Consider the following 26,366-nt stretch of genomic DNA (forward strand, 5'->3'; position numbering starts at 1 on the left):
ACGTTTTACTCTTGATGTTATCACACATATGTACTTAAGTGTCTTCAGAAATTCCTTTAAACATTTTCATCAGCGTCATACAATGGCGTAGAGTGGTTTTCTTTATTGTTAAAAATCACTGTTGTTGATCAGCGCTTGAATTCAACAAAAGGTTGATTAGGAATAAAACGCCTTGAAGTTGTTCGTATTAAATACTTCCACAAATTATGTAAGGGAAGATGAAAAAAATGGTACAAAGTTGGCAGATATTTTTATGTGCAATAGATTGCCAGATTTTTGTACAACTTTCAGTCACTGGGGACTGAAGGTATCAGAGTCAGCTCAGTGGCGTCGGAAGCACATTGTCAGTGGAAGGGGGGGGGGGGGGGCTAGACTCATAAAAAATCTTGGCAAGCAAAACAGAAAAAGAGCCTTAAATATGGTTATGTGTAACTTTGCAAAAAAGGGGCTACCCCCCCCCCCCCAGCTCCCCCCTTCCCCTGTTCCGACGCCTATGCAGTTACTACGGGTCATATACTACCACGACTTGTAAACATTAGACTGTATCGATGACAATATAGATCGTGTTTAAGAGACCTGGTTCTTTATGTAAACCGTGAACCCGAATTTTCCCGTAGAGCTTCTGTAAACTTGTACCACACACCTTGCTTCCAGAACACAGAGCAGCAGACCCCGAGTTACGATTAGGTACTATGGTATCAAACGGTCAGTAGGAGTTAGGCGATATAATTACGCTAGAGTTGTCCCTCTTGACTGAGTAGTTCACAGTCAAATAGAACATATCTGGTGGGATTAACAAGAATTATTTCTCTTCAGTTTATTGAATGCATTAATTGTTTTTATATTACTGGCCCATAAATGCAGGAAAATGAAAACAGCTAGCATTATACATCCAGAAATTGGAAAATCCGAGGGATAATTTTCTTGACCGGAAAAGGGATGAGGGAGAGTGGAGCCCCCCCCCCCCCCCCCCCCCCATACCAGATCAGCGCACTAGCTGTAGCAATGAAGTATCTTGTAACAGTGATTCAGAAATTAAGATGTTACCTACTTGACCACTAGAGTTCCGTTCTCTATGTGCATGTTCTGTTTGCCGTCCGGAAGTATCTGTTCATAGCTTGACTGTCGTTTCCGCTTCCGGTTACAGTACATCCATATCAAGACCACGACCACCGAGGCTGTGACGACGCCACACACCACCCCCACAATGACCACATCGTACGACACTGTCCAATAAAAGAAAGGAGGTCAAAACAGATGAATATATTCATTATATACCCATCAATTTTCCCTTCTAGGTACTGTCAATTTTACAGAGTGTGATCGGATTTTCCGGATCACCACACTTTGGTTTTCCGATTTTGTACCATCACTCTCTGATGTACGCATTGAATAAAAGTAAACGTCTTACAGAAGATTTTAAAAACCAAGTTTTGTAAATAAAACTTTGAAATAGACAAGGGTATATAATAATTTATCATTATAACAGTATCTTCGTCCAAAGAGCCGGATCACGTCTCGTTGCCAGGCGCAGATCATCAGATCAAACTCGACGATTCCCGTCTCGTTTGATCTTATGATTCGCGCCTGGAAACTCGATATGATCCGGGCATTGGATCAAGTTACTGTTGTAATAATATATACGATCATATTCACAAAACTCGAGGTAATAAAAGGTGTCCCGACAATTTAGCAGGCAGTCTTATATTAGTTTTTCTTTTTTGTCATGCAACAGCAGACTTCCCACACTGTCTAGATTTATATGATTTTAATTATTTTCGAAACAAGAGAACATGACTATCTGGTATAAGAGGTGATTTGTAAAATTAGGGGTCGGAGAAAAATTATCACAGCTTCATTAAACTGCTTCAATAAACAAAACAAATACGTCAGTATGGAAGGCCTAATAAATATACCTACTTGTGGACCAGTTGTGTGAATTGAGCACGGACTCACCTCTGCTGTCCGATCGTGAATATTAATCGGGTGAGTAAAGATCAATTCAGTGAAGTTAGTGGAAGAGAGATAACTCTCGCGTGGTGATCGAGAGAGAGAGAGAGAGAGAGAGAGAGAGAGAGAGAGAGAAGGGGGGGGGGGTAATCTACCTTGTGTCTGTACACGTACATCCAATTCTTTAACCCCCTTCAGTTAACGAGTTTCATAAGCCAGCAAGTTAATAACTTATAGATAATTAAGATTTAGTGTCTAAATTACGTCCGTTATTTACTTTGGCTTTTGATTTTATTTGTTATCGGTTCTAATAATCGTAGAATGAGGTGATCTGGACTACAAACAGAGCACGCCCTAGTGACGCCGCTCCGGCCAATGACAAAGGCAATGAACATTATTCTCAATAAACTGTGTTTACAGTGTAGAGAAAATACATACAATTACTGTAGTGTGAACAAGGATTAGTACATTAACCAAGAGAGCTAACTCTCTCAATAATTGTATTGATAAATTTACAAATCTTGATAAGTTGTTTTTTGTTTGATACATTAAAAAATGCTTCAAGTTTTAAAACATTTAGGTATGATATAATACATGTTTCTAGCATCAGTTATACAAAAATCAGAACAGTTAAACAAATAGTGGGATATATTATATCTTCTGATGTGGTGGTTTTGTTGCGCAAATCGATGATAAAAATGCATGTCCAATAAATTAGGAACTGGCTATTCTTTATTTGATGAGGGATACTGCGTAGTTTCATGTCTTATTTATTCTTTTTAGACAAAAAACAGACAAGTTTTATTGCAGTTTAAGGGTCCATTGAGTATAATACTGTACATATCTGTATACATGTGCAGTGGTGGTAGTTGACAAAGAATGGTAACTCCAAGAGATCAGAGAATCGATCTCAAAGACATATCATGTAGAATAAACTTCCCTATTCACCAACAATAAGTACACATCATAGGCGTCGGAACCGGGGGGGGGGGGGGGGCTAGTGGGGGCTTAGCCCCCCCACTTTTTTTGCAAAGTTATACCTAACCATGATAAACATAGCATTATAGAGGGTTCAGCCCCCACTTTTTCTAGCAGGAAAGATTATTGTTCCTAAATTTACCTTGAAAGATTGAGAAGTTGGATTCAGAAGCATACTAGCCCCCCCCCCCCCCCCCCCCCCCCCCCCCGGATTAGGAATTTCATGATTTTGAAATAAAAATTAGGGTAAAAAGTAAGTTTTTTATATTTTGGAAGTATAGGTATACCCCCCCCCCCCCCCCCACGGATTAGGATTTCCATGATTTTGGGAATTACTTTTTTCTCAATATTTCTGAGGATTATTCTAGCCCCCCCCCCCCCCACTTTCAAATTGCTTCCGACGCCAGTGCACATTATTAATAGTATTCTGTCCTCTCAAATTTGCCTCAATTTATATAACAAAAACCATCCGAAGGAAATTAAAAGATAAAGCTTCAAACCGCCAGGGTCTCCTGCTTTTATGGCTAAATTTTCAGGGTGGGGTAAACTGAGCCCCAATCAGCCATTTCGATAATGGCAATGATGCCACCAATAGTTCATACTAATAATGGCAATGATGCCACCAATAGTTCATACTAATAATGGCAATGATGCCACCAATAGTTCATACTAGACAATGCCAAATCTATCTATCATTGTGATAACGATTTTATAATTGTAATGATGAACAAGAGAAAAGCTGTCAATGTGGCGGTAAACAGGGTTTTTTGTGTGTGAACAGTATTCACAATCAATTTGTCAACCCTGAATCGATAAACACAACCCATCTAGAGATAAGGGGTACCCTATAGGCAATAATCTGCGTGAAAATGACTAAATTCAACAGCTGTTTTTTTTCAAAAATTACCAAAAATCAAAATCCATATAATATGCACACCTCTGATATATGTACAACTGATCTGCAAAAGAACAACTTTCTATCACAATTCCAATATTCGGATTTTTTTCTACGGAAAACCAATTAAAAAATTAAAAGGGTAATACATAAAGCTAAAACACAGTAAAGTCCGTCACCCCGGGAGCATCAATTATCCGGGTCAGCTACTATTGGTCTGCTACAATATACTGTGAAAATTTGACGACTATTTGCGCGACCTGGGTCATTCTGTGAATACACTTTACTACATGTATATCTGAATTGAGGCCAAAGGCTGAGAAATATCGAAGTCCATTACCCCAGGGAATGAAATTTTCAGGGTTAGCTACTTGTGGTAAACGATTTTGGTCCTTCCATAAGTTAGTTTGAATTTCGTAAAATTAATTAAAACCTAGAGTTCCGTTAATTCAAAGTCTATTACTCATGGCCTGAAATTCCTATAGCCTGCCACTCTTGTTCAACTTCTACCAGAATTTGTAAAAATATTTTACTGATATCATCTCTTTTTTAAGAAACCAGGACCTTTCTATACACATAATAAACGGGAAATTTTAACACTTGACTTGGAGTTATCGAATTCCCTAACCGTAGGGGCTAAAATTCCCAGGGTCAAGTGCTAGGGGTCAATCGCTACCACGTTTATGCATTCTAAGGTGCGGATGTAGACAGAGACGCACTGACTTCTACACCCCTCAGACGTTTGTCAGTCAGTTTGTCCGTCTGTCTTTTCGTCCGTCAGTTCGTCCGTCCGTCTGTTCGTCTGTCAGTTTGTCCGTCCGTCTGTTCGTCCGTCAGTTCGTCCGTCCGTCTGTCTGTCTGTTCGTCCGTCCGTCTGTTCGTCCGTCTATCTGTCCGTCCGTCTATCCGTCCGTCCGTCTGTTCGTCCGTCTGTTTGTCTGTCTGTCCATATATCTGTATGTTTATCTTTGATGAAACTAAACGTGTGTATGCAATACCCCTGTCTCTGGGGTGAATAAGTTTTTATAACAACTGACATGCTATTCATATTTTGTACTGACAATTTTTTATAGATCATACGGTTGACTCCTACATGTACCATGCCTTAACATCTTGATGATCTTACTGAAAAAACCCATTCCCCTTATATATGGTTTTATTGCTTTGATTTGCTACTAAATTATTAGAGTTTTCCCTGTATTTCGAATTTTACATACACAAGAGGACCGAGGCCCTATCATCGTCATTCATAATAAATAATTGTGTCAGATAATAATTTGATCACAACGATGGTTTCCTGCGATTGAGCTGAGGGTTACGGTGTGTCCCTCCTACTCGGGTCCATGGGAACGCATCGTCAATATCAATAATATATACTAACAACCATCACGGTGTCTGCGCGGATAAACTCAGCAGCCACGGAGAAATGCTAAATCACCTTAAATCGGTTACAGGTGTGAAACGGCATATCCCTTAATTAACTAAGAAAGTAGTGAAATAAATCACGGGTGCACGGTATTCCTGCACGAGATGCGAGCATGCTGCCGTGTCACCTGTAAACAATAAATCAAGGAATTATTCTATAATACCAACTAAAGGCATTCTGTGACCCTGGAGCGGACTTTGATCTCATACAGAGAGAGAGAGAGAGAGAGAGAGAGAGAGAGAGAGAGAGAGAGAGAGAGAGAGAGAGAGAGAGAGAGAGAGAGAGAGAGAGAGAGCTTGAGCTTCAAAAGTATGCAAAAAAAATAAGATTCATGGTGCTCTCCCGACCATACATAATAAATAAAGAGAAAATTCCCTATTACATTAAAAACATCTTGTTCACACCAAACCAATAAAATATTCACTTAGAAGCCTACAGTAATGTTTTCTACTATTCAAATTAAGCAAAAGTGATATTCAAATGTCAAAATTTTCTAATTTGGCGAACTTGAAAAAAAAAACCAGTTAAAAATTAATCATACAGGTATTTAGACAAATGGAAAAGACCACTTTTAACAAAGAAAAGACAACCAATTGTTGTATTTTGTATTCATCCATCATCTACAAATACAACCATGCATGTCAAAGAACTATATATTATTGATAATATTTTGTACGAAAATGAAGTGCAGTAAAACCCGTATCAATCAATTTAATTATCGTTTCATCGTTAGGGAAGTTCTTTTGCAGGAGTTGACGAGGCACTGGTCCTGTAGACCAAATTTAATTCGCGACGACTTTATTTCGCGAACAACCTGAGAGAAACTCGGTCGCTGCGACTAACTGTTGCGATCAAGCCTTTGAAACCATGTTTTATTACACCCATAGGCAAGTACCAGTTCGCAACGAGAAAAATTCGCGACAAAGAGGCTTTCGCAAACCTCGCGAAAATTTCAAGCACGCGAATAAAAGTTGGTTTTTATAGTATTTAGGAGTCTATGGTCATTGTCGTATCAAATAACAAAAAGATCGGCAGTTTAGAATCATCGTTGTAATATAAATTAAATATGACGTATAAACAAAAATAATGTAACAGAATATTGGCAGAGAAAATGTAAAAAAAAGGAATCACAACTAGTGAATGAGAAAATGCCTACTAAATGTTCATGACTTTTTTTAAGTCAAGAGTACACATGCATGGTTTTTCATATAGGCCCATTTGCTCTCTGTAAACTTTTAAAATTATCTACATTTTTTATTAGAAATTTACCTGCACTATTTGTATTATGAAGAATAATATCGTGACGAAGATTTTCGATTTGCCACAACTTTATAAATTGAATGTTTATCCTCCTTAATGGACAATATTTAGAAACCGGGCCGAAAGTGTACACCTTTTACTGTGAAACAGAGTCATGTAGAAGCGTCCATATCTCCGCTGTGGGGTATTGACGGGTATCGGGGGCTCAGACAAAAGACCACTTCAGCTCTGGGGGTGACAGATCGCGGCGTGAGGACAAGAACGCGGCGAATGATGACTACTTAAGACAGAGATCTGGACCCACAGTCTGTCTACACAGGAATGGCAAGCACGTGGACCGGATCATACGGGAACAGACTGAGTGGATTCATCTCAAAGATAGATACGTACTCGTATTGCTTTCTCCTATAAAGTAGATCTTGCAGCAACGTTTTGCCTCTGCTTCCTTGAACCAACAATTTGTCTCTCTCGCTTTCTGTCTGTCTGTCTGTCTGTCTCTCTGTCTGTCTGTCTGTCTGTCTCTCTCCCTCTCTCTCTCTCTCTCTCATATTTGTTATTCCATAAATTTCGAGCCTTTCTTCCATCAATAACCAAGGTTTATCTAATACAATTTGACACACTACGACATTTGAAATATAGAAATGCAGACATCAAAGGATAGCGCCAGCACTGTGGCTGTAGTGGCCGCGGGGATTGATACCTTATTAATCCGATACAGAGAGCGCAGATCAATGGCTCAAAGAGAAGCACCTATCTGGACAACCTCTGCATGCACCAGATTGGATTTCTTACAATGAAAACGAATTTTTATATAATATGTAATATTGCAAGATGCTTGAAACTTCAAAAAGACCTATTATGTTACAAAGGGGAGCTCTCGAGGAGGACACGCTAAACTCAGTATCTTAGCAGAGAACTTAATGTTCGAGCTAAGTCAAAGACATGACTTTTTGCATCATGTCTTGTTTTCTTCAAAAGGCAGAAAACAATTAAAGGAAAAACAGATTACTGCATGACGAAAAGCAAATTAAAGCACTCCACGTGACCCTGGACTTCCGGTCCATTCCCATAAATCTCTGTTTTCACAGAGATTCGACATCATAAACATCCTCATCATATCTGTTTCCGACTCCCGGACCCAATGATATTCATTCGAGAAACAAGTTTATTGGAGACAGTTTTCTTCCAGCAAGTACTCAACAGAATATTAAGTTTTAAAAGATATTGGAAAGGCAAACGACGCCTTCATTCCACAGAGTGATTCAAAACTAAATCAAGTCTGAAAGTAGGGTAAAAAAAGAACGAGCTTTTGAAGAAAATGAGGTGGAAAGAAACCAGGTAACTTGGACGTCTGTACGATCTATTGAAACTTATTGCAATTTGGTTTTCAAATAACTTAAGGGATTGTTCAAAGGATGGATATATTGGATATTCTTTCTTGTATATTGTAAAAATAAAGCAACACCTATATGGAACACCTTGAAAAAATCGATGCGAAATGTCATCATTATCATCATCGCCAAACCATCAAACAAAACAATGATACTCTGGAGAAAATGAAACAAAAACTGAAAATGCATTTTTTTTTAAAACTGGCCATTTATGATTTTTCAATGTACAGCAAATGACACAACGACATAAACTCTATTCCTTAACTGAGACATGTACATGTGTATACACTTTGTTTGTTGCGGCTTGACTTTTTGCCTCGCGAGTTTCCATCTGATACAGTACAAATATTTCTGTCCTTAAGTAATGTTAACAATTTATGAGTGGATAATTTGAGTACACCGAACTCAACAAATCCTCCAACAACTGAGTTAATCGGCGGCCGATTAATGTAGAGAATAGCCCGTTTTTTAAGACGACGGATGAGAAGTTAATTACGAGGACAATGTCTACCTAGATCGATACAGTAACACGCTGGTCTGGACACGATTCCAACGCTGTTCAGAGGATTGAGTAGAGCTAAATCCCCGAACTCTTCCAGGAGCGATGTGTCGTAATTTAACAAGTGGCATGGTGAAGTGATAAATTTTAAGATAAACTGCTATATACTCAGGTGATTAAGCGTCAAAGACATACTTCATTATTACATAGATCAATATGCTATCTTTGCTGTGTTATTTTTTGTTTTGTTTTTAAATTTAAAGAGTCTGGTAGCATTTAACTATTTATGTTAAGGCTTTTATTATTCTCTTAGTCATTAATATGAAACCTAACATCTAAACAAAATAAAAAAGAAAGAACCTAGAGTACCACTTCCCCCGGCCACCCTGATTCATCTTCTTACCTGACATAGGTAACGGCTCCAGTTGGCTACACGGACAGACGATAAGTTTCAGTACAGGTGTTGTGCATTATTACAGTTCCACTGTTAGCACCGCTCTGAGGACACACCTGACTGGGAATCTACAGGTGTTTAACAATAACTCCTATATCACCGAGGTCACACGGCGGGGCTATAAAGCTCTCAACGTATGCTCAATACAGCCTCCTAACTCCGACCAGACTGCTGCTGCTAGGGGTGCACACAACAGAACGAGCAAACAGAGTTTTGTCTTAATATTAAATCCTAATTATATCAATATATTAAAAAAAAAAATTTCAATTAAAAAATGACTTAGATTTAACTTTTTTTCAGATACATCAGCGCATGATGCCACCATCACCAGCGATTTTATTCTGTGATTGTTAAAGAATTATTTTTGTTCAAACAAATCTTAAAGGTCACCAGCGGAAGTAAAAGCTGCGCATGCACCCGTATATTTTCTCAAGGTGTATCTGTTTCTCAGATCAAAGCCAAACGAATACACAAAGGAAGCGAATTACGTACATGTTGTTCAGAAATCGTGATTTACCGACCGCTCTCATTAATCATATGTCCATTTGAGTAAAAAAATCCGCCGATTTTCAACACTATGTTTTTGTCTATTTTAAACCAAATTAGGTGTTCACGCTCAGGGTAAATAAACTGATTCCTTATCAAGCTATTTTTGGGGTTGGATAGGTAACTGTATTAAGTATATTAAACACTATACAGCGTTAGGTTGGAATCACTGATTAGCAGCCCAAGCCGGAGTGGGCGTGTGGTGTATAAACTACCAGTAAACTAAGCCGATAGACTCTTGGAAATCGTTGTTCAGTTTAAGATTCCCCTAGTGTACTTTTCCACTTTAATTGATTCCTAATTTCCAAATTGTATCCGTCATAACGTACCATAAAAATAGACAAGCCTTCAAAATGTGATCTGTGTGGCACCAGAAATTGTTATCAGAAAGACTGAAGCAATCAATGATAGCTTTTTATTCGAACACCCGTTTCGATTTTTGTATTTTACATTTTATGCACCGTCATTACAGATATTTACACATCTACTGAGAAGCTAAGAAACCTGATAAAACCGGAGATAGGAATAGAGACGGAGAGATGGTAGAAATGATAATTGAAATACTGTAAATAAAAACAGAGTTATTTAAAGGTGGACGACTTAAGGTTTCAATGTGCATGCTATTGCACATTCCCGTAAAATACCCTATATTTACACATTTCATACATTGCTTTGATAATTGTTAATGAAATTTAAAAAAAAAACCAAAATCAGCAAAAAAACTGTAAGTTGTGGATTTTTCAAGTAAATTTAAAATCTTATTTTTTATCCGATTTTCCTATTATATCATTCGTTGGGTAAAAGTCTCCATGATGCTTATATGACGTTATGATAAAATGAAGCTTTGAAGGAGTACGCTATAGGATTGACAGAAGTAAAAAGCTTAGGAGATTTTAAAAACATAAATATTCTATCTTCATGCTTATTTTTTTTCAAATTTTATTTTATTGAATTCATTATATTGATCCACTTTGTTATACTCCAAATAGATAGCAAAATTTGGTGCATTTTATATCTAGAGATGGCCCATTTTAAATACATATACCAGAAGTTAGAATTTAAAATGGGACAAATTTTCACGCTGCTATGATTTATTTGGAGAAGAGTTTAGTGTTTCTTACTTCAAAGTTAGAAAATAATGTATCTTATCACATATTACAATTTGCGGAAAATGTCTTTTGTAGTATTTTGATAACAAATCCGTATGATTTTGTTCCTACTCACGGACCCGCGCTGAAGTCTGCCTCCTGTTGAGCAAAATGGGGTATTCTATGAATAAAATTAAAATATCTTTCCGCTTCCATATTTTTTTATTTTTAGAAATGATAACATCGCTTTTTTTGGAATTTCTCCAACTGCAGCTGACCAACAGACAGACGGATAAACCACGGATGACGAGTGATCCACAAAGCTCGTTTGAATTTCCGGTTCAGATGAGCTGCATTTTGTACAATAAAAATTACCATGGATATCGTAACCCTCGGACTGATATTGGCACCTTGAGTAGATTTCGAAATAAAGAAGTGTAGATTATCATTGTTCATTTATAAACGCTAACTACTAGTAATCTCCAAGAAATTCATCATGGATGGCGATGCGCTCTTTTCTGCAATTAATTTGTGATACTTTACGACCAAGCGGCATCGCCAAATGAATAGAGGCACTGTGTGGCACTGCGGTACGCAGAAATCAGGATAAAACACAAAAAAACCCGAATTCATCGAACTCTCGGGAAATGATGCGATAAAGATCTAAGTATACCGCAATTTCAACAAAAAATTAATTATTTTTGCAGCATAACGGATTTACTGATTTCAAAGAAAATCCCACGGTGTCTTAAGATTTAATTACTGCATATATGTGTAATTATAATTTTAAAGACAGCACGAAGAACTTTGACATTTTTTAAATTTGAGAAAGAGAGAGAGAGACAGAGAGAGAGAGAGAGAGATGTTCTTGTTTAAATCGCGAAAACGGAACTAAATGTATATATATATGAATAAGGAGCCCGCATTATTATCAAAGATGCAAACAGAACTATTACGACTGATGGTGCCGTGTTCACTTAAAACACGTTGTTTAACTGATACTAGTATACAAATTTATCTTGAGACATACTGGATGTCATATCATTTAACTTAGAGAAATTCACACTTCTCATCGGAACTTTGGTCCAATGGAAGGTATTGAAGCTCTACATGGTATTATGAAATAATGTTTTTTCTCTAAACATTTTAGGATGAAGACATCGATATTTCCGTTATATCATAAAAATTTACCACTACGAACACAGCGCACTGATAAACATCCGATGTTTATTTAGGTAATTACAGGTATTAATATAACAAGGAGTGCACACCTTTTACAGAGTTTTCCATAGCGAATCCAGGTGTATCGTTGTTTATGTTAGTATACAGTCATTCACTGATATACCGCCCCCGTACTTCACAATCCTTGTTAACAAAATTCCGGGGAATGAACAATGGTCAAATGGCCATCAACGAAAACATCGCCTACCTCATCTCATTGAGAGGATCACCAATGAAGCTAGTGCCAAAACACAAACGAAATGATGATTAAAAATTTTAATGGCATTTAATCTTCTACATTTTGCTATGAACTAAAAACATTTTATTTTCTACTTGACCGATGAGTGCTCGAAGAAGGTAGGCGAGCGTAAGGTCGCGTGTCTGCTGGCTTTAAGGTGTATGGGTGGTTAGAATTGGTCTAAAACCATTATCTCTAGACTTCATGCATTGACAACTTACCAACTTCATCTCGACAGACATCCCAGCTCAGAACAACCCACTTGCTTTCAGTTAAATTATTGATGTAGTTTTACACTTAAAAACCTATTGTCAACATAACTGCATGCACGCATGTATTTCAGCATGCAAAAAACATGGAAAAATTCCGAATAATAACAACTTATTTACATAATCGATTATGGTTGATATATGACATCAAACATGCAACCTGCACCTTATTTTTGTTCATTTTATTGACATGCAAATTGCGAGAAGCACAATGATTGCTAAAGGAAAGAAGAACCCTTGTCATCTCGTCTGCCTACACATGGGTGAGTTGCATGTCTACATGCATAATTATTTGGGAGTCAACGTGAATAAGTTTAAAGAGGTTGCCTTATAATTCCCGTATGTTCGCTATCACGTGTTAGCGATACTTTTATATCTTTTGGTTCTAGGGTTGTTGTTGTTGTTTTTTTTAAAAATAAATCAATCGTTTTCAACTGAAAAATAAATTCCCCTTACCTCAGCAGGAGAAATCTATTATAGATAATACTTTCTTGGAAAGAAAGCAAATGAAAATTTAATTGCAAATCAAACAAAGAAAAACTGCATTGCAAATACGGATAAGATGATGTATCGTAAAATTAAGGTAGACATGGAACATGTTCCCACAAACCTTTTGGCATGGTAAGAAAACCCATGCTCTGAAATGTTGGAGTTTGGCGTGTTGATGCGGTATGTCACAGCCACTAAATATAAGTAAGGTTTATGGATTAAGCCTTTATAATTCCTGATCACTACACATTCGTACACGCCAATACTAGTATTGGTGAAAAAAATTCAAGTAAAACTATTAAAAACTTAATAAAATTTATAGTTTATCTAAATCTTAATGACCTACCATTATTGATGATTTATTTAAATTATCTACCATAGGTACTCATCAAAAAATTATCTAAATTTACCCAAGTTACATCACAGGAATAACAAAAGGATTACCAATAGGAGAAGACAAGGGAATCTTACACTAAAATAAATCAAGCGATTCAAAGAAAGAGATCGAAGCCTAAAATTTTGCTATTCAACAAGAGGAGTGAGCGGACTTAGCACCACATTGGGCAAACTATTCAACAGAAGAAGAGAAACTACTAAACACAACACAACAAAAAAGCTAGCTAGTAAAAAACAGAAAAGTAAACTTTCCACCAAAAAGGAAACTATTCAACAGAGCAAAAAGAGAATCAAACTTAACACTACAGGATTGAACTGTTTAACGGGAAGAAAGAGAGAACCGAACTTTACATCAGATGATCAAGTTATTCCCATCGTCGATCGGGGAACCCCATCGTCGATGACCCCCGTGTGATTCACATCGATTCCCTCCATCATCACGCGGTTTGAGGGAACTTGTGAATTAAATACCTTAGTTTGCAACGATGGGAGACCCGGAAAGCTATCATTGCCATGAAAGACAGATAATCCAAGTTTGTTTATTCAAATTTGTCATTGCCTTAGTACTTTTATAAAAGTTGTGAACAAGGTTACACGTTACGGTGATTAGTAATGAACATTCCATTACGATACGTCTCTGTTTTCTCTGTTACATGTATATCATTGTGCCTAAAATCGACTTATGTGGTGGCGTCCCTGATACAAAAACTCAGTGCATTTTGTATTAGATTTGTGATCAAAATTGCACGAAAATATTGAATCTTTTTTGAAAGTAAATTAATAAGAGATCCTTTTTAGTTCATTCAAACACTATAATAGTTTAGTATAGAATGTATTTGAAAAAAATTGATACTTAGAAATAACGGGCAATGTGCTGCCAGTAACAACACAGGGAGCAAACTCGTAAAGCTTCATTCTATCTGATTCCTTTGTCCATTTCTATTCATGTTACAGTTCTCGTTAAATGCCAATTTCTTCTTTGAATTAAAATCAGACCAGAACTGTGTCGTTTCGAAACCATAAAGATAGAGCCTTTGATCAATTCTGTTTGAATGAAACCTTCGGCTAACTATTTTTTGAATTATGAAATGATTATGAATATAAAAGAAATACAATTGATTTAAATGACAAATTCGAAAAAATATTAGCGTGATGTGGAAAACAAATCGTGCCTTATTATGTTTTCTGCATTTAATCTCCCGTAATCGATAGTCTCCAAGCCGAAGAAAGAAAAGCAGGGAGTGAGCAGGGAATCCAACACACGGTACTCTGGCCATCTTCAAGATTTGGATGGATTTCATTTTTCTTATAAACCCATCCTTTCGAATGCGGTGAAATGCAATCGGGCCTTTCCGATCTCCGATTTCATTCTGCGATAAAATGGTCAGCGTATTGAACATACATGCAGAATAAAGGGGCATGGTCAGGATTTTATTCGAAAAAAAATTCCGATTTTAATGTGTACAATGCTTCAGTAAGGCAATTTTAGGAGGCAACCAAAATTATAGCGTCATTCGTTGAGTTATAAGCGAGAAACAAAGCTTGCAATTTTTTGCTATGTAAACAAAGCGTTTGTTTACATTTTAAATGATGAAGTGAAAATTTCAGTTTTAGACCTGAAATAAATGTGTTTAACGTTAGAAATTGTTTATTTGTGCTTAAAATGAATTAGAAGTTAGACAAATCAGCTTGAAAAAGATTTTTACTGGTATAATAAACCTACGTAAACAAAAGCAAGGCACGAGCCTTGTTTACATGACAGAGAATTGTGAGCCCTTTACTTTGCTTATAACTCTACCATTGACTCTCAAATTGTATTCAATCATTAGAAATTCATTCCTAAAGCATTGTAAATAATTAAAACAGTAAATAGAATTTGACTTAAATGGTGACCATGCCCCTTTAACGTATCAATATCATACCAGTATACACACCTGTGTGGTAATTCAGTCAACCAATTAAGTTAACGTGTCTTTAGTTGCATAGTACATATAAATAAGACGGAACTGTAGCATATTCAGTTGATCGTAAAGGGTTCTTATTAACATAATTAATAAATATATATTTCAAAATTTTGGTATTAAAAATATAAAATAGTTTGTTCCGTACTACAACTTTTCATTACATAACATTTACACCCACTTCCAATGAACTATACTATGTCCCGAGTTTTTGCTTCCACCACTTTTTGCTTGATATTTCAATAATAGTAAATACCTTTGTGCTCACACTATGTTCATCCACTATTAATATGAAAAATGTCCAGATTATCTGTTTTGAAACGCCCCCTTTACCGCTTCAGGTTTCAATACACATCCAAAAATTGAAAGTCTACGGAGAATTTGCATTGCATCAGCCATTAATAAGCCCGGATGATAACGTTAAAAAATTGCGCGATGTATTCCGAGTGTATTCCGAATGGAGAAAAGATGTAAACATTTCCCATTATAAAACTCCGTAAGAAAATTGTTTTTGTTCCTGTGAAATTTTATGAGTGAAAAGGGATAAATGTTCAATGAAGATATCTTGGATATATTCCCTTTCATCGTTTTCAATTGTATTTCTTTCACAGGTATGTGTATTTTTATCAAAAATCATCAAAAATTGATGGAAGCAATAACTTGGGACAGACTTTAGTACGAAAGCCGAGAAGGATCATTCGAGATTCGAGATTCAAAATACGAGATTCGAAATACGAGATTCGAGATTCGAAATTCAAGATTCAATATCTAAATTAACCAATCAAATCATGGATCTGAAACCTGTATCCTAGCAACTTCAAACTCTTCTAAATAAAGATCATTCGTACATGCTCTTTCCTACAAATAAATGCTATGTTCACTTCTCCCTACCTAACTAAATGATTATACACAGAATATCTAAGTAGACTAGTAATAATGCAGTGTGCTTTTACGGATCTAAGTGATTTTGTTTGCCCTGGTGCATTTCCACCTGATGCGTTTGAACCCTGGGGTATTTCACCACCAGTAATAGTTTAAAACCCGGGTTTATTCACCCCTTTTGTGTAAAAATGCGGCTATGGTAGATAACTTCATAAGCGTAGCTAATTTTTTTCTGTAGGGGTTCCTAGGCCAATTTTAAAAAATTTTACTATGTAAATTTAATAAGCTCCAATTTTCCCGAGGAGGGGGTCCAGATCCCCTGACCCCCTCCTTTCTAGATCCCCGCAAGAAGATTAGGACATGTATCTAAATAATCTAAATATAAATAATATGTCATGTTTCACTAATAAATATAAGCATTACTTATCGTTTTTATGTATGCATACAGTAATACACTAGTCCTATGATTATAAACAAATCATTGAGATACCGGTATTATCACATCATACGGAATTATTAATAAATACAATTTATTTTCCTTTTCCTCAGTAAACAACTTATTATGAGTCTTACTTTTGGAATTGTTTTCAATATAGAAGGATACCTACTCTCTACAATTAAAGGTAGGGATGATAGGGTGCCACTTTGTTCACATTGCCGATTTCTTGTGCAGAGAACAGTAAAACTTTTTAAAAATTTGATTGTGCATGAATATTTCAAAATTAATTGTTGTACATGTTTTTTGTTATAATTCATTCATTGATATATCAACAAGAAAGAATAAAAGCATATGTTTCACAGCTAAGTTAAGTTTCTCTGTAGTTTCCTACCCCCCCCCCCCCCCTGCACCAAAATTGACAATAATTACATATAAGTCATACAAATGTTTACTTTTTTTGTAAGTAAAGATCTAAAAATGTAAATTAGCACTGCAAACAAAGATGTGTGTATTTAATATACTACTACATTACACTTAGCCAGATAAAAAATGTAGTCAGGATGAAGCTACAAGGAGTGAGTGATGCAAATTTACCAATTTGTCGCCATACACACAGAACACCAAATAAAGAAATTGTGAGTGGTGTGTGGAATGCATAAAAGATGGCGGTAAATTATCTCAAATAATCAGTGCAAAAACCCACAAATAGGCTGTTATTTGTTACATATCCTTATCATTATCATTGATAAAAAATGTTATCGTCCCATAACATAGCCGATTAAGTTAATGTGTACATATGGTCAACGTATATGTAATTCTAATATACAAGAAGGCGGACGTATCAGGCGGGGATCCAGAAAATTAAATTTCAAAAATGATCGGTTGAATTACATTAAATGCTTTGAAAATTGTTTTAAACTATCGCACGGGTCAAAATGCATGATAGAAGCTATGTACAGTGTAATTGGAAACTTTCATTTTATATCAATATGTAGTATTACCTATTATAACAAATGAGGGTATAGCACAACTGCCACAATCAATACATGTCCTTTACCGGCACCACCTCCCTCCCCATAAAAAAATGAAACAATTGTCGTTTTATTTGCTAAAATGTGTGTGGTTCAAGATTTTTCTAAAGGACATACCCGATTAGAATTGAAAAAGAGTCGTACGTTTAAAACTAATTTTGTCAAGAGAGAGAGAGAGAGAGAGAGAGAGAGAGAGAGAGAGAGAGAGAGAGAGAGAGAGAGAGAGAGAGAGAGTCGATGTAAAATTAAAGCTTGCTAGTTGGTCTGCCCTACCCTAGCTACCTCCTCTCTTTTCTCCTTTTAGAGGCTTAATTATTGTCTATATATGCTTGTAACAAATCAAATAAATTTCAAATTCTAAATCAAAACTGAATTTGACACTACAAAACTCTCTGTCTGTCTGTCTGTCCGTCTGTCTGTTCGTCTGTCTGTGTCTGTCTGTCTGTCTGTCTGTCTGTCTGTCTCTCTCTCTCTCTCTCTCTCTCTCTCTCTCTCTCTCTCTCTCTCTCTCTCTCTCTCTCTCTCTCTCTCTCTCTCTCTCTCTCTCTCTCTCATCGACAATGGCACTGATACCCTACAATACACTATTCCTATCTGGATTGTTGTCGTTGAGGTTGTAAATCATTATATCTTCTATGGTTTAAAACTTTATGATAACCTATAATTAGACATGTCGATTATTTCATTGACTTTCGTTTCATAGCTAAAACCACACTCAGTTTTTATTATTTAGATTAAACAGATCTTTCTTCGCAAGCCGATTTTTACACATTTGGGGCGAATACACAACGGGTTAAAATGGTTCGGGGGGAGGATACATACAGGACAAACAAAATCACATAGATTTGCAAAGCCCACAGTGTTATCACTAATTTAATTGTTTATCCTGTGTAGGGTCAATTTATCAATGTTAATTTAACCATTTTATAACCACAATATAAGAGCTATTAAGACATTTATTTGTAGGAAAGAGCATGTACGAATGATCTATACTTAAAACAGTTTGATGTTGCTAGGATACAGGTTTCAGATCCATAATTTGATTGGTTAATTTAGATATTGAATCTCGAATTTCGAATCTCGAATTTCGAATCTCGTATTTTGAATTTCGAATCTCGAATGATCCTTCTCGGCTTTCGTACTTTAGGTCAGTTTTCATCATAATAACCTCTGAAAATATCTCGAAATCCTTTAGATTTGTGACAAAGATTTGCTTTTTATACAAATAGAAAATTCGAAGATTGCCTTTTAGACTTCATCTATTTCTTATTTTTAATATGGAGAATGGAGATGGGGGGGGGGGGGGGGGGGGGAGGGGGTGGGGGTGGGGTTGGATAGCATTGACTTGATCCCAACCAGAACTTTTTAAGAAAATTTGAAAGTCAAATCAAACCCTTTTGATACTATTTTTAAATGATATTGTTTTTTTATAATGTGAAATATTTGTTTATATCTGATGCACAAAAGTAAATTATATTGAAGAAAAAGGATAAGTAGAAGTTTTTTATCATGTTTTTCGAATCTTATTGTATACTTTTCCAATGAAAACTGCTTTGAGTTACATTTTTTCTTTCATTACGCATGGGGAAAAGCAATGTTGTTTTTAATGATTAAAAAAAGAAAATGAACTTTTTTGGTTGAATCCTAGCTTATCATGTCCTGTTTAGATTGCATCTATTTTGAACTGTTTTGTTTAGGTTTAACCCTAGCTCGAACAGTTCTGTTTGGGTTGAATCCTATATCTTAACCTTTTTTGTTTGGGTTGAACCCTAGCTTGTTCTTTTTCGGTATAACATTAGCTTAAAATGCTCTGTTTGGGTTGAATTCTAGTTTGAACAATTCTGTTTGGGTTGAACCCTGGATTGAACTGTTTTGTTTGGGTTGAACCTAAGCTTGAATGGTTCTGTTTGGGTTATTTCCTATTTCTTAAAAAAACCCCAAACATTATTCAAGTCAAAACAGGCGATATACGGGCATTTTTTTCTTTCAATATACAAAGGCACATTGTGGTGATATCAGATAAAGTCCCTCCTAGGTTGTAGAGATTTTGTAGGGCAAAATATTATTCAATTCTCACCAACCAATGATGAAAATAAACGCAGTCCTTTTTAACGTTAAATAGGAGAAAGTGGCATTTTTTTTATCCAATATACCTACAAATATAACCCCCTAAATGCTAATAGTTTCCCGTATGGTAGACTATAGCTTACAGCGCTAATATACGCTTCTAATGTCATAGCTTCGCTATATAATACGATTTTTTACGACCTAAAAAATAAGTCATTTTTATAACCGACCTATATACTCAGCCATAATACGGGAGATTTTATCTTGTAACATTTAATCAATGACGTCAACAACTATGTTCTTGATACCATTACAGGGGTGATATAGACGATGAAATACTAAATAAAATCCATTTCCCAAAGAAACGGGCTTTCCAACTTATTGTTTAAATATGTCTTCCTCCAAATAAGACAAATGCATTTCTAACATTAATTGTCAATAAATTGTTTTGCTAAATGTCAATTTCAATAAATCATGTTATGGAAGCATCTAAGCGAATAATCGTTAGATCACTCTTATGGATGACTAACAGGTTTCATAATAGTTTAAGTTTCACCACGGGAAACCAAGCGCCATCTTCAGTCCCGCGCGGAATTGTGGGTAATTTTCGGGGATCAAGTAATCACACAATGGATAAAGTACAGAATGACGTGGGATAACCTCAGATTAGAATACGAGTCGGGTCATTATGTGGCTGGCTACACATCTTTAAAATAATCAGTGGTTTACTGGCCCACTAATTCTCCATCACTGCCAGGATTCCCGGAAGTTGATAACGTTTCTTGACGGAAACCGCAGACATTGTGCGCCATGTTCGGTGTTTCAGCTTGGCACTCTATCCGATTTTCGACATTTGGACGGAGGAAGCGATAGTGCCTTGACATATATCGGACCAATATAAACTAAAAGGTCGAGGCTAATTGATAGTTTGAGTCGATGTTAAGGTTTAGCTTGCTTACAGTAACTGATTAAAGGCGAGATCGAGGCTTGTGATATGAGTACTAGATGGAAAAAAATCTATATTTAGTGGTTATGATTGAGAATGAAAGTTTACAAAATACAAATAAACTGTGTCTATATTACTAATGTAAGCAGTTTTTCGCTGTTAAATGTAGTACGAATAGTTGTGTTGTCACACGCAGCTGATTGCCAAATGTATTTTCTTGTTAAATAGTAAAAAAAATGTCGGTGATAGATTTTTCTTTGATGTTGTGTTTCCAAGACAGATAACTTTACGATACCACCGAGGCAAAAAATTGAATAAATACAAAAAATAGTGATGTGGTGATGTAAAAGGTGGTTTGCTTACAAATGTCAGCAATACATACATATATAATTACAAATAAACTTCGCTTTGAAAAAAAATGATATCTGACCCCCCAAAAAAACCTCCCCAGATAGTATCCCCAGCTATGATGGACCGATATCAAATGACACTGGGTTCGATGGAGGTATACCGACATTAACGTAGTATTACTGCAGTCTATTGTTTGATGAACCAATAATAAAATGCTATCGTTGAATTCTAAGAGCAGATACATGTATCAACTTGTTGACGTTAGATTTCACACAAACTTTGCACTACATATATCAACTACTGTCGAACAAGTGTTTATCGACCAAAATTCTTTTTATGATCGGTGTCAGGTATATAGAACCATTATAACAGGAGCTTGGACGTTGGGTAGTTGTGTCAAACAGCAATGTCACGTATGCCTGCCTATTTCATTGCTGCCCACTCAGTGAAAGTTCACTGAAATCAACACGATTTGTCTGGCTTCTGAGCTAAGACTACGCAATCGGTGTATATTTCACTTGAATCCAGCATCATTTTAACATGTTTTGACGCAAGAAGTGATAGCTACGTCCTACGGAAAGTCCAAGGCCTTGTAATAATGGTTCTATATCCCAAACGGTTTACTGGCTTGAAGTCTTATTAGTACACAAATAATCACTTTATTTTTTACACTTTTGAATATGCGCGTTAGTATTGCAACTCATTCCGACCTTTCAGAGTTTGACATTCTATACGATTATATTATAGATCAAATAAGTATGACTCTCTAATCTCCCGTCAATAAGGCAGTATTATGTGGATTATGTACCCTTATTTCAGTTCATCCTTCAAATGGAGAATAATTGTCGTTTTTTGTGTAATTTGTTTTTCTCTCCATGTTCTGTGATCAAATTATCGAGTACACCCATAAATTGTGATGTAAGCGTGACAGCACCTGGTAAAACTCCTTACACACAGCACTGCCTCGTTACCGTTACCCTGGGTTATTTCATTCACACCTAAACAGAATTATCAGTCTTCTATGATAAGCATTTTTTCATTCGCCAGTTCATCAAATACGTAGTTGTAGATCTGTAGCTTCCGGTCGGATTAAATGGATGGTCATCTCAGGTCGTCCATCCGAATTTGTTCAGACCGGGTGCTACAGACTTGCAGCTATCAAATACAAAGCCAAAATTTAGGAATTTAATGTTACATTCATTTTTACAGAAAAGGAAATAACGATGTACATGTAATAACTATGTGTTAGTTTTCTAGACACTGCAAAACATTAAAGCTCATGGAAAGATATCTCTTAAAATGATGAATGCTGTGTGTCTTATAGTAGGCAGACAGAATCATACTCTGTCCAAGATATTCTGGATTCACATTTGGATTAATTGCTTGATATTTATAAATACCTCAGGATTCAAACGATGTTCATTCAAAAGTATGAAAAATTTCCAAGATTTCTCAGTCGAAACGCCCCTGTGAGCTTATCAGGTTTCAATACAATGCTAAAAAATGTGATGTCTACGGAGATTTTGTATTGCAGCAAGCCCGGATGATAACGTTGAAAATCTGCGCGATGTATTCCGAGTGTACATGTATTCCGACTGGAGAAAAGATGTAAACATTCCCCGTCATAAATCTCCGTAAGGAATCTGTTTTTGTTCATGTGAATTTTTCCGAGTGAAAGATGATAAGTTGTCAGTGAAATTATCTTGGAAAATATCCCTTTCAACTATTTCAATTGCACTTCTTTCACAGGTATGTGTATTTTTAATAAAAATCGTCCAAATGTGCTCCATAAATATCTTGGGACAGACTAAAACTTGGATTTGCAGCAATTTGTACAATTTTATTAATTTAACTGCCTATGGATTAAGACCTGATATAGAGATAGTCCAATCAATGCCGTATAGATCAATCAACAAAATAATAAAAAAAAATGAAATAAATAAATTAATTTATAGATTAAAGTCATTTTTGTGTCGTCTACTGAATTGAAATGATCATATTAAATAATATAACTTAAGCTCCGCCTCGCCATCTATGAGATTGATCAACCCGATATTTTTCTGTAGCCAGTCAGTCACAAACCTAATAAGTGTTCTGTTTTTCCGAGGACTGCATATCAAGTGACATATTAATTCACAAAGGGCGATAATCTACCCAAACCATGGTATACAAGTTGCCTAACATCTCCTCTAATTTAACTCATTTAAACTCTTCAAAATTATCAATCTCACCAAATAACCTTTGAAAATCTTCACTTTACTAATGTTTACTTAAAATGATTTTTTGCTATTCAATCTTAAACCTACTGAAAAAAACAAAGATGTACGAGGCAGTCACGTAGAATGCTTTTATCAATGAATATGTGACTTTTCAGTCCAAGGAAAAACAATATCAAGTAATTTGCAAGATGTAAAGGCCACAGAAATTACCGAATTCGATGTGGTGCGCCATGTTTGGAAGGACAGGGTGGGGTGAGGGCGTCTGGGTTAAGACCTACCCCCTACCCCACCCCTTCCCGTTGGTGAGACAATCAGAGACCGGTGAGAGACAGATGCCGGGAGACACTCGCCGTGGTCACACACAACATTAGTCAGCGGTGATGAAGCGAGTATCAATACAGGGACTCCGCCGTTTCGCCAGTATTGCCTCTGATTAAATAGACATTTGGCTCGGCGCCACATTTATCACGGTCCCTGGAATTGTAACTGCCCATGTGAGTGATAACAAATCTCAGAAAATTGAAAAATTATACATTCCTGTCCAAAATATGGTGTTTGATATCCCCCTTGGTATGCTTCTATACAAATGTACAATGGAAATATTAATCCGCTGTCAACTTCCCTACCAAGGGGATCAATTCCTCGATATCCATTTCTCGGGTTAGAGTAAGTTCTCACATAAGTCAGGAGAACCGGGAACATTACACTTGATACAATTTAACAAAGTTAATAAAAGCCAATCAATTGATTTCAGGATTCAGATTTGATTAAAGCTTCTGTACCAAATACAACAAATCCAGCTTTCATCCAACATACATTTTACAGCACAATAATTATTTCATATATATTTTACTATATCATATACAGAATTATCCACACATCATCTTCAGAATCATCTACAAAGCTATCTACCTCAGAGTAATCTACATATTCTTTAATATAACCTACTCCATTATTGTCTACAATATCACCACGTGACCAACGTGAAACCCTCCATCAAGTTCATGTCGTGCAAAATAAAAGCATATTTTTAGTTTTATGATGATTTTTGACCCGATTCGTGGAACGAAAAAATCCAACTTCTTTTAATTTTGTTTTGCGATGTTTTAAACTACATCTCACGGTTTATTATTAAGGTTTAATTCTTATCTAATTAACTTGCATCTGATATTCATGTAATGGAATGACAAAGCCGGTAGTTAATACACCATAAGACAAACTGCAGCATTCATTCAACCATTACAAACACAAAAGCTTATGATTTGAATAGTTTACTGCTACAAAACGAAACTCAGAAGAAAATTCTTTAAGTAAAAAAATTAGTAAAATATTAATATTAATGCAGAAATAGTATCGGATTCAAAAAATTACGCTCTGGAATGTACTAAATACTATCTTGTAATGTTTAGGAGTACATTTACTTCGTCATTCACTTAATTAACCATCCTCCACACCAAAAATCATAGAGTGACCATTAAATCATAGACAGACCATTAAATCATAGACTGACCATTAAATCATAGACTGACCATTAAATCATAGACAGACCACTAAATCATAGACCGATCATTAAATCATAGACTGACCATTAAATCATAGACTGACTGACCATTAAATCATAGACTGACTGACCATTAAATCATAGACTGATCATTAAATCATAGACTACAATAAAATACAAACGCAACACCTGATAGAAGACGATGCCTGAATGACAAGGTTAGACTGATCCTTGTATACAAACGTAACACCCGTTAAAAAAAACTCCTATGAACTCACCCGCTGTATTTCGAATTGGTCAACGTTTATTTAACTATTCCATCAGTAGTTGTTTGATATACAAATATCTAACTGTATTCCGGTTGGATATTAAATATCCAACTGCCCAGTAGTTGAGTTGAATATTCAAATATCCAACAGGGACAAAATAAAAGAAATAACAAAATGCTGAGACGTGTATTTCTGAAATAAATCCAAATAATGAACACAGATCCATACATATAATTATCCGATAGGCCACGAATAAAATGTAAACAGAAACACCTCCATTTCTTTATTAGAGCTCCGCTCTGCGGACGCTCTATAGTGATCAGTCTGTCCGTCAGTCTGCCCATCCGTCCGTCTTTCCGGCCGAGATCATTTGTCCCCTTGGTCCAATCACGCTCGTACTTTACTCAGAGAATGCCTTTTGGGTAAAGGATGTGCAGTGATCTTGAAACATGTTTCTTGGTCTAAGGTTAAGGTCATAGCAAAACGTACTATATCTAAAGTCCCTGTCACGGGGCATATCTCTCTCCTTGCTGCAATCTGGCTGATACTTCACCTATAGAGTGTTTTTGGGCAAAGGATGTGCAGTGACCTTGATTGAAGAGTTTGTAGGTCAAGGGTCAATGTCATATCGGTCCAAGCAAACATCAATTCTCAAAGCATATATACTTTCCACTTAGCCCTATTTGGCACATACTTCACATAAACAGAGCTTTTCAGTAAAGTATGTACAAAGTCCTTGAACCAGTTTTCAAGGAGGAATGTAAAGGTCACAACAGACAATGACCTTGAACCATTTTTCTAGGTCTAAGGTTAAGATCATAGCAAAACTACATATTGAAAATTCTTGTCCGGGGCATATATTCTCTCTCATCTTGGTCCAATCTGGCTCAAACTTCACTCATAGAGTGTTTATGGGCAAAGGATGTGCAGTAACCATGAATGAAGTTTGTCGGTCAAGAGTCAATGTCATATCGGTCCAAGCAAACATCATTTGTAAAGCATATACATGTATATACTTTCCACTTAGCCCTATTTGGCTTATACTTCACATTAACAAGAGTTTTTAGTGAAGGGTGTGCAGTGACCTTAAACCAATTTTCAATGTGAAATGTGAAGGTCACAATAGACAGTGACCTTAAATGATGTTTGTGTGTCAAGGTAATAACAGATGACACAAAAATCTTTTTTAGAGCATGTATATGCTCCCCTCTTAGTCCTGTTTGGCTAATACTTACTTAAAACAGAACTTTTTGGTTAATGGCGTTTAATGACCTTGAACCAAGTCAATGTGAAGGTCATCGCAGATCTCTTTAAAATTAGTTTTAGACTGTAGATTATTTTCCATTTGCTCAATCTAGCTCAGATTGATCAAAAATGCCTGTATCTAAAGGGTTATAATATTAAATAAAATGTTCTATACCAGCTTGAACATTTCTACGTCATAGGTCAAGGTCAAACCAAAATTCTCCGAAAATCTTTTCATCCTTATAGGTATTATTTAAGCCGGCCCTTTGAAATAGTCATAATTTCAATTGTCTACTTTTGATAAATTTGGGATCACTTAAATCACTTCCATAAACACTTTTAGACTTCTTTGAAC

General features: G+C 36.1%; 1 protein-coding gene across 4 annotated transcripts in view; it reads right to left on the minus strand.

The window, feature by feature from the left end:
• Positions 1-26,366, minus strand: part of LOC128165639 (synaptotagmin-15-like) — a 65,322-nt gene that overhangs the window by 35,612 nt on the left and 3,344 nt on the right. Inside the window, exons 1-2 of one of the 4 annotated variants that reach the window (XM_052830363.1) lie at positions 8,803-8,963; positions 1,052-1,226 (exon numbers count right to left, since the gene is read on the minus strand). In XM_052830363.1, the coding sequence (XP_052686323.1) occupies positions 1,052-1,226; positions 8,803-8,809 (182 nt within the window). In that variant the 5' untranslated portion in view covers positions 8,810-8,963. Of the gene's footprint in view, positions 1-1,051; positions 1,227-1,920; positions 1,927-2,105; positions 2,129-8,802; positions 8,964-26,366 lie in introns of those variants that run through there. The other 3 variants (XM_052830365.1, XM_052830364.1, XM_052830362.1) reach the window with 3 other exon arrangements.

This window comes from Crassostrea angulata, chromosome 10 (assembly GCF_025612915.1).
Source record: "Crassostrea angulata isolate pt1a10 chromosome 10, ASM2561291v2, whole genome shotgun sequence".
Lineage (NCBI taxonomy): Eukaryota > Metazoa > Mollusca > Bivalvia > Ostreida > Ostreidae > Magallana > Magallana angulata.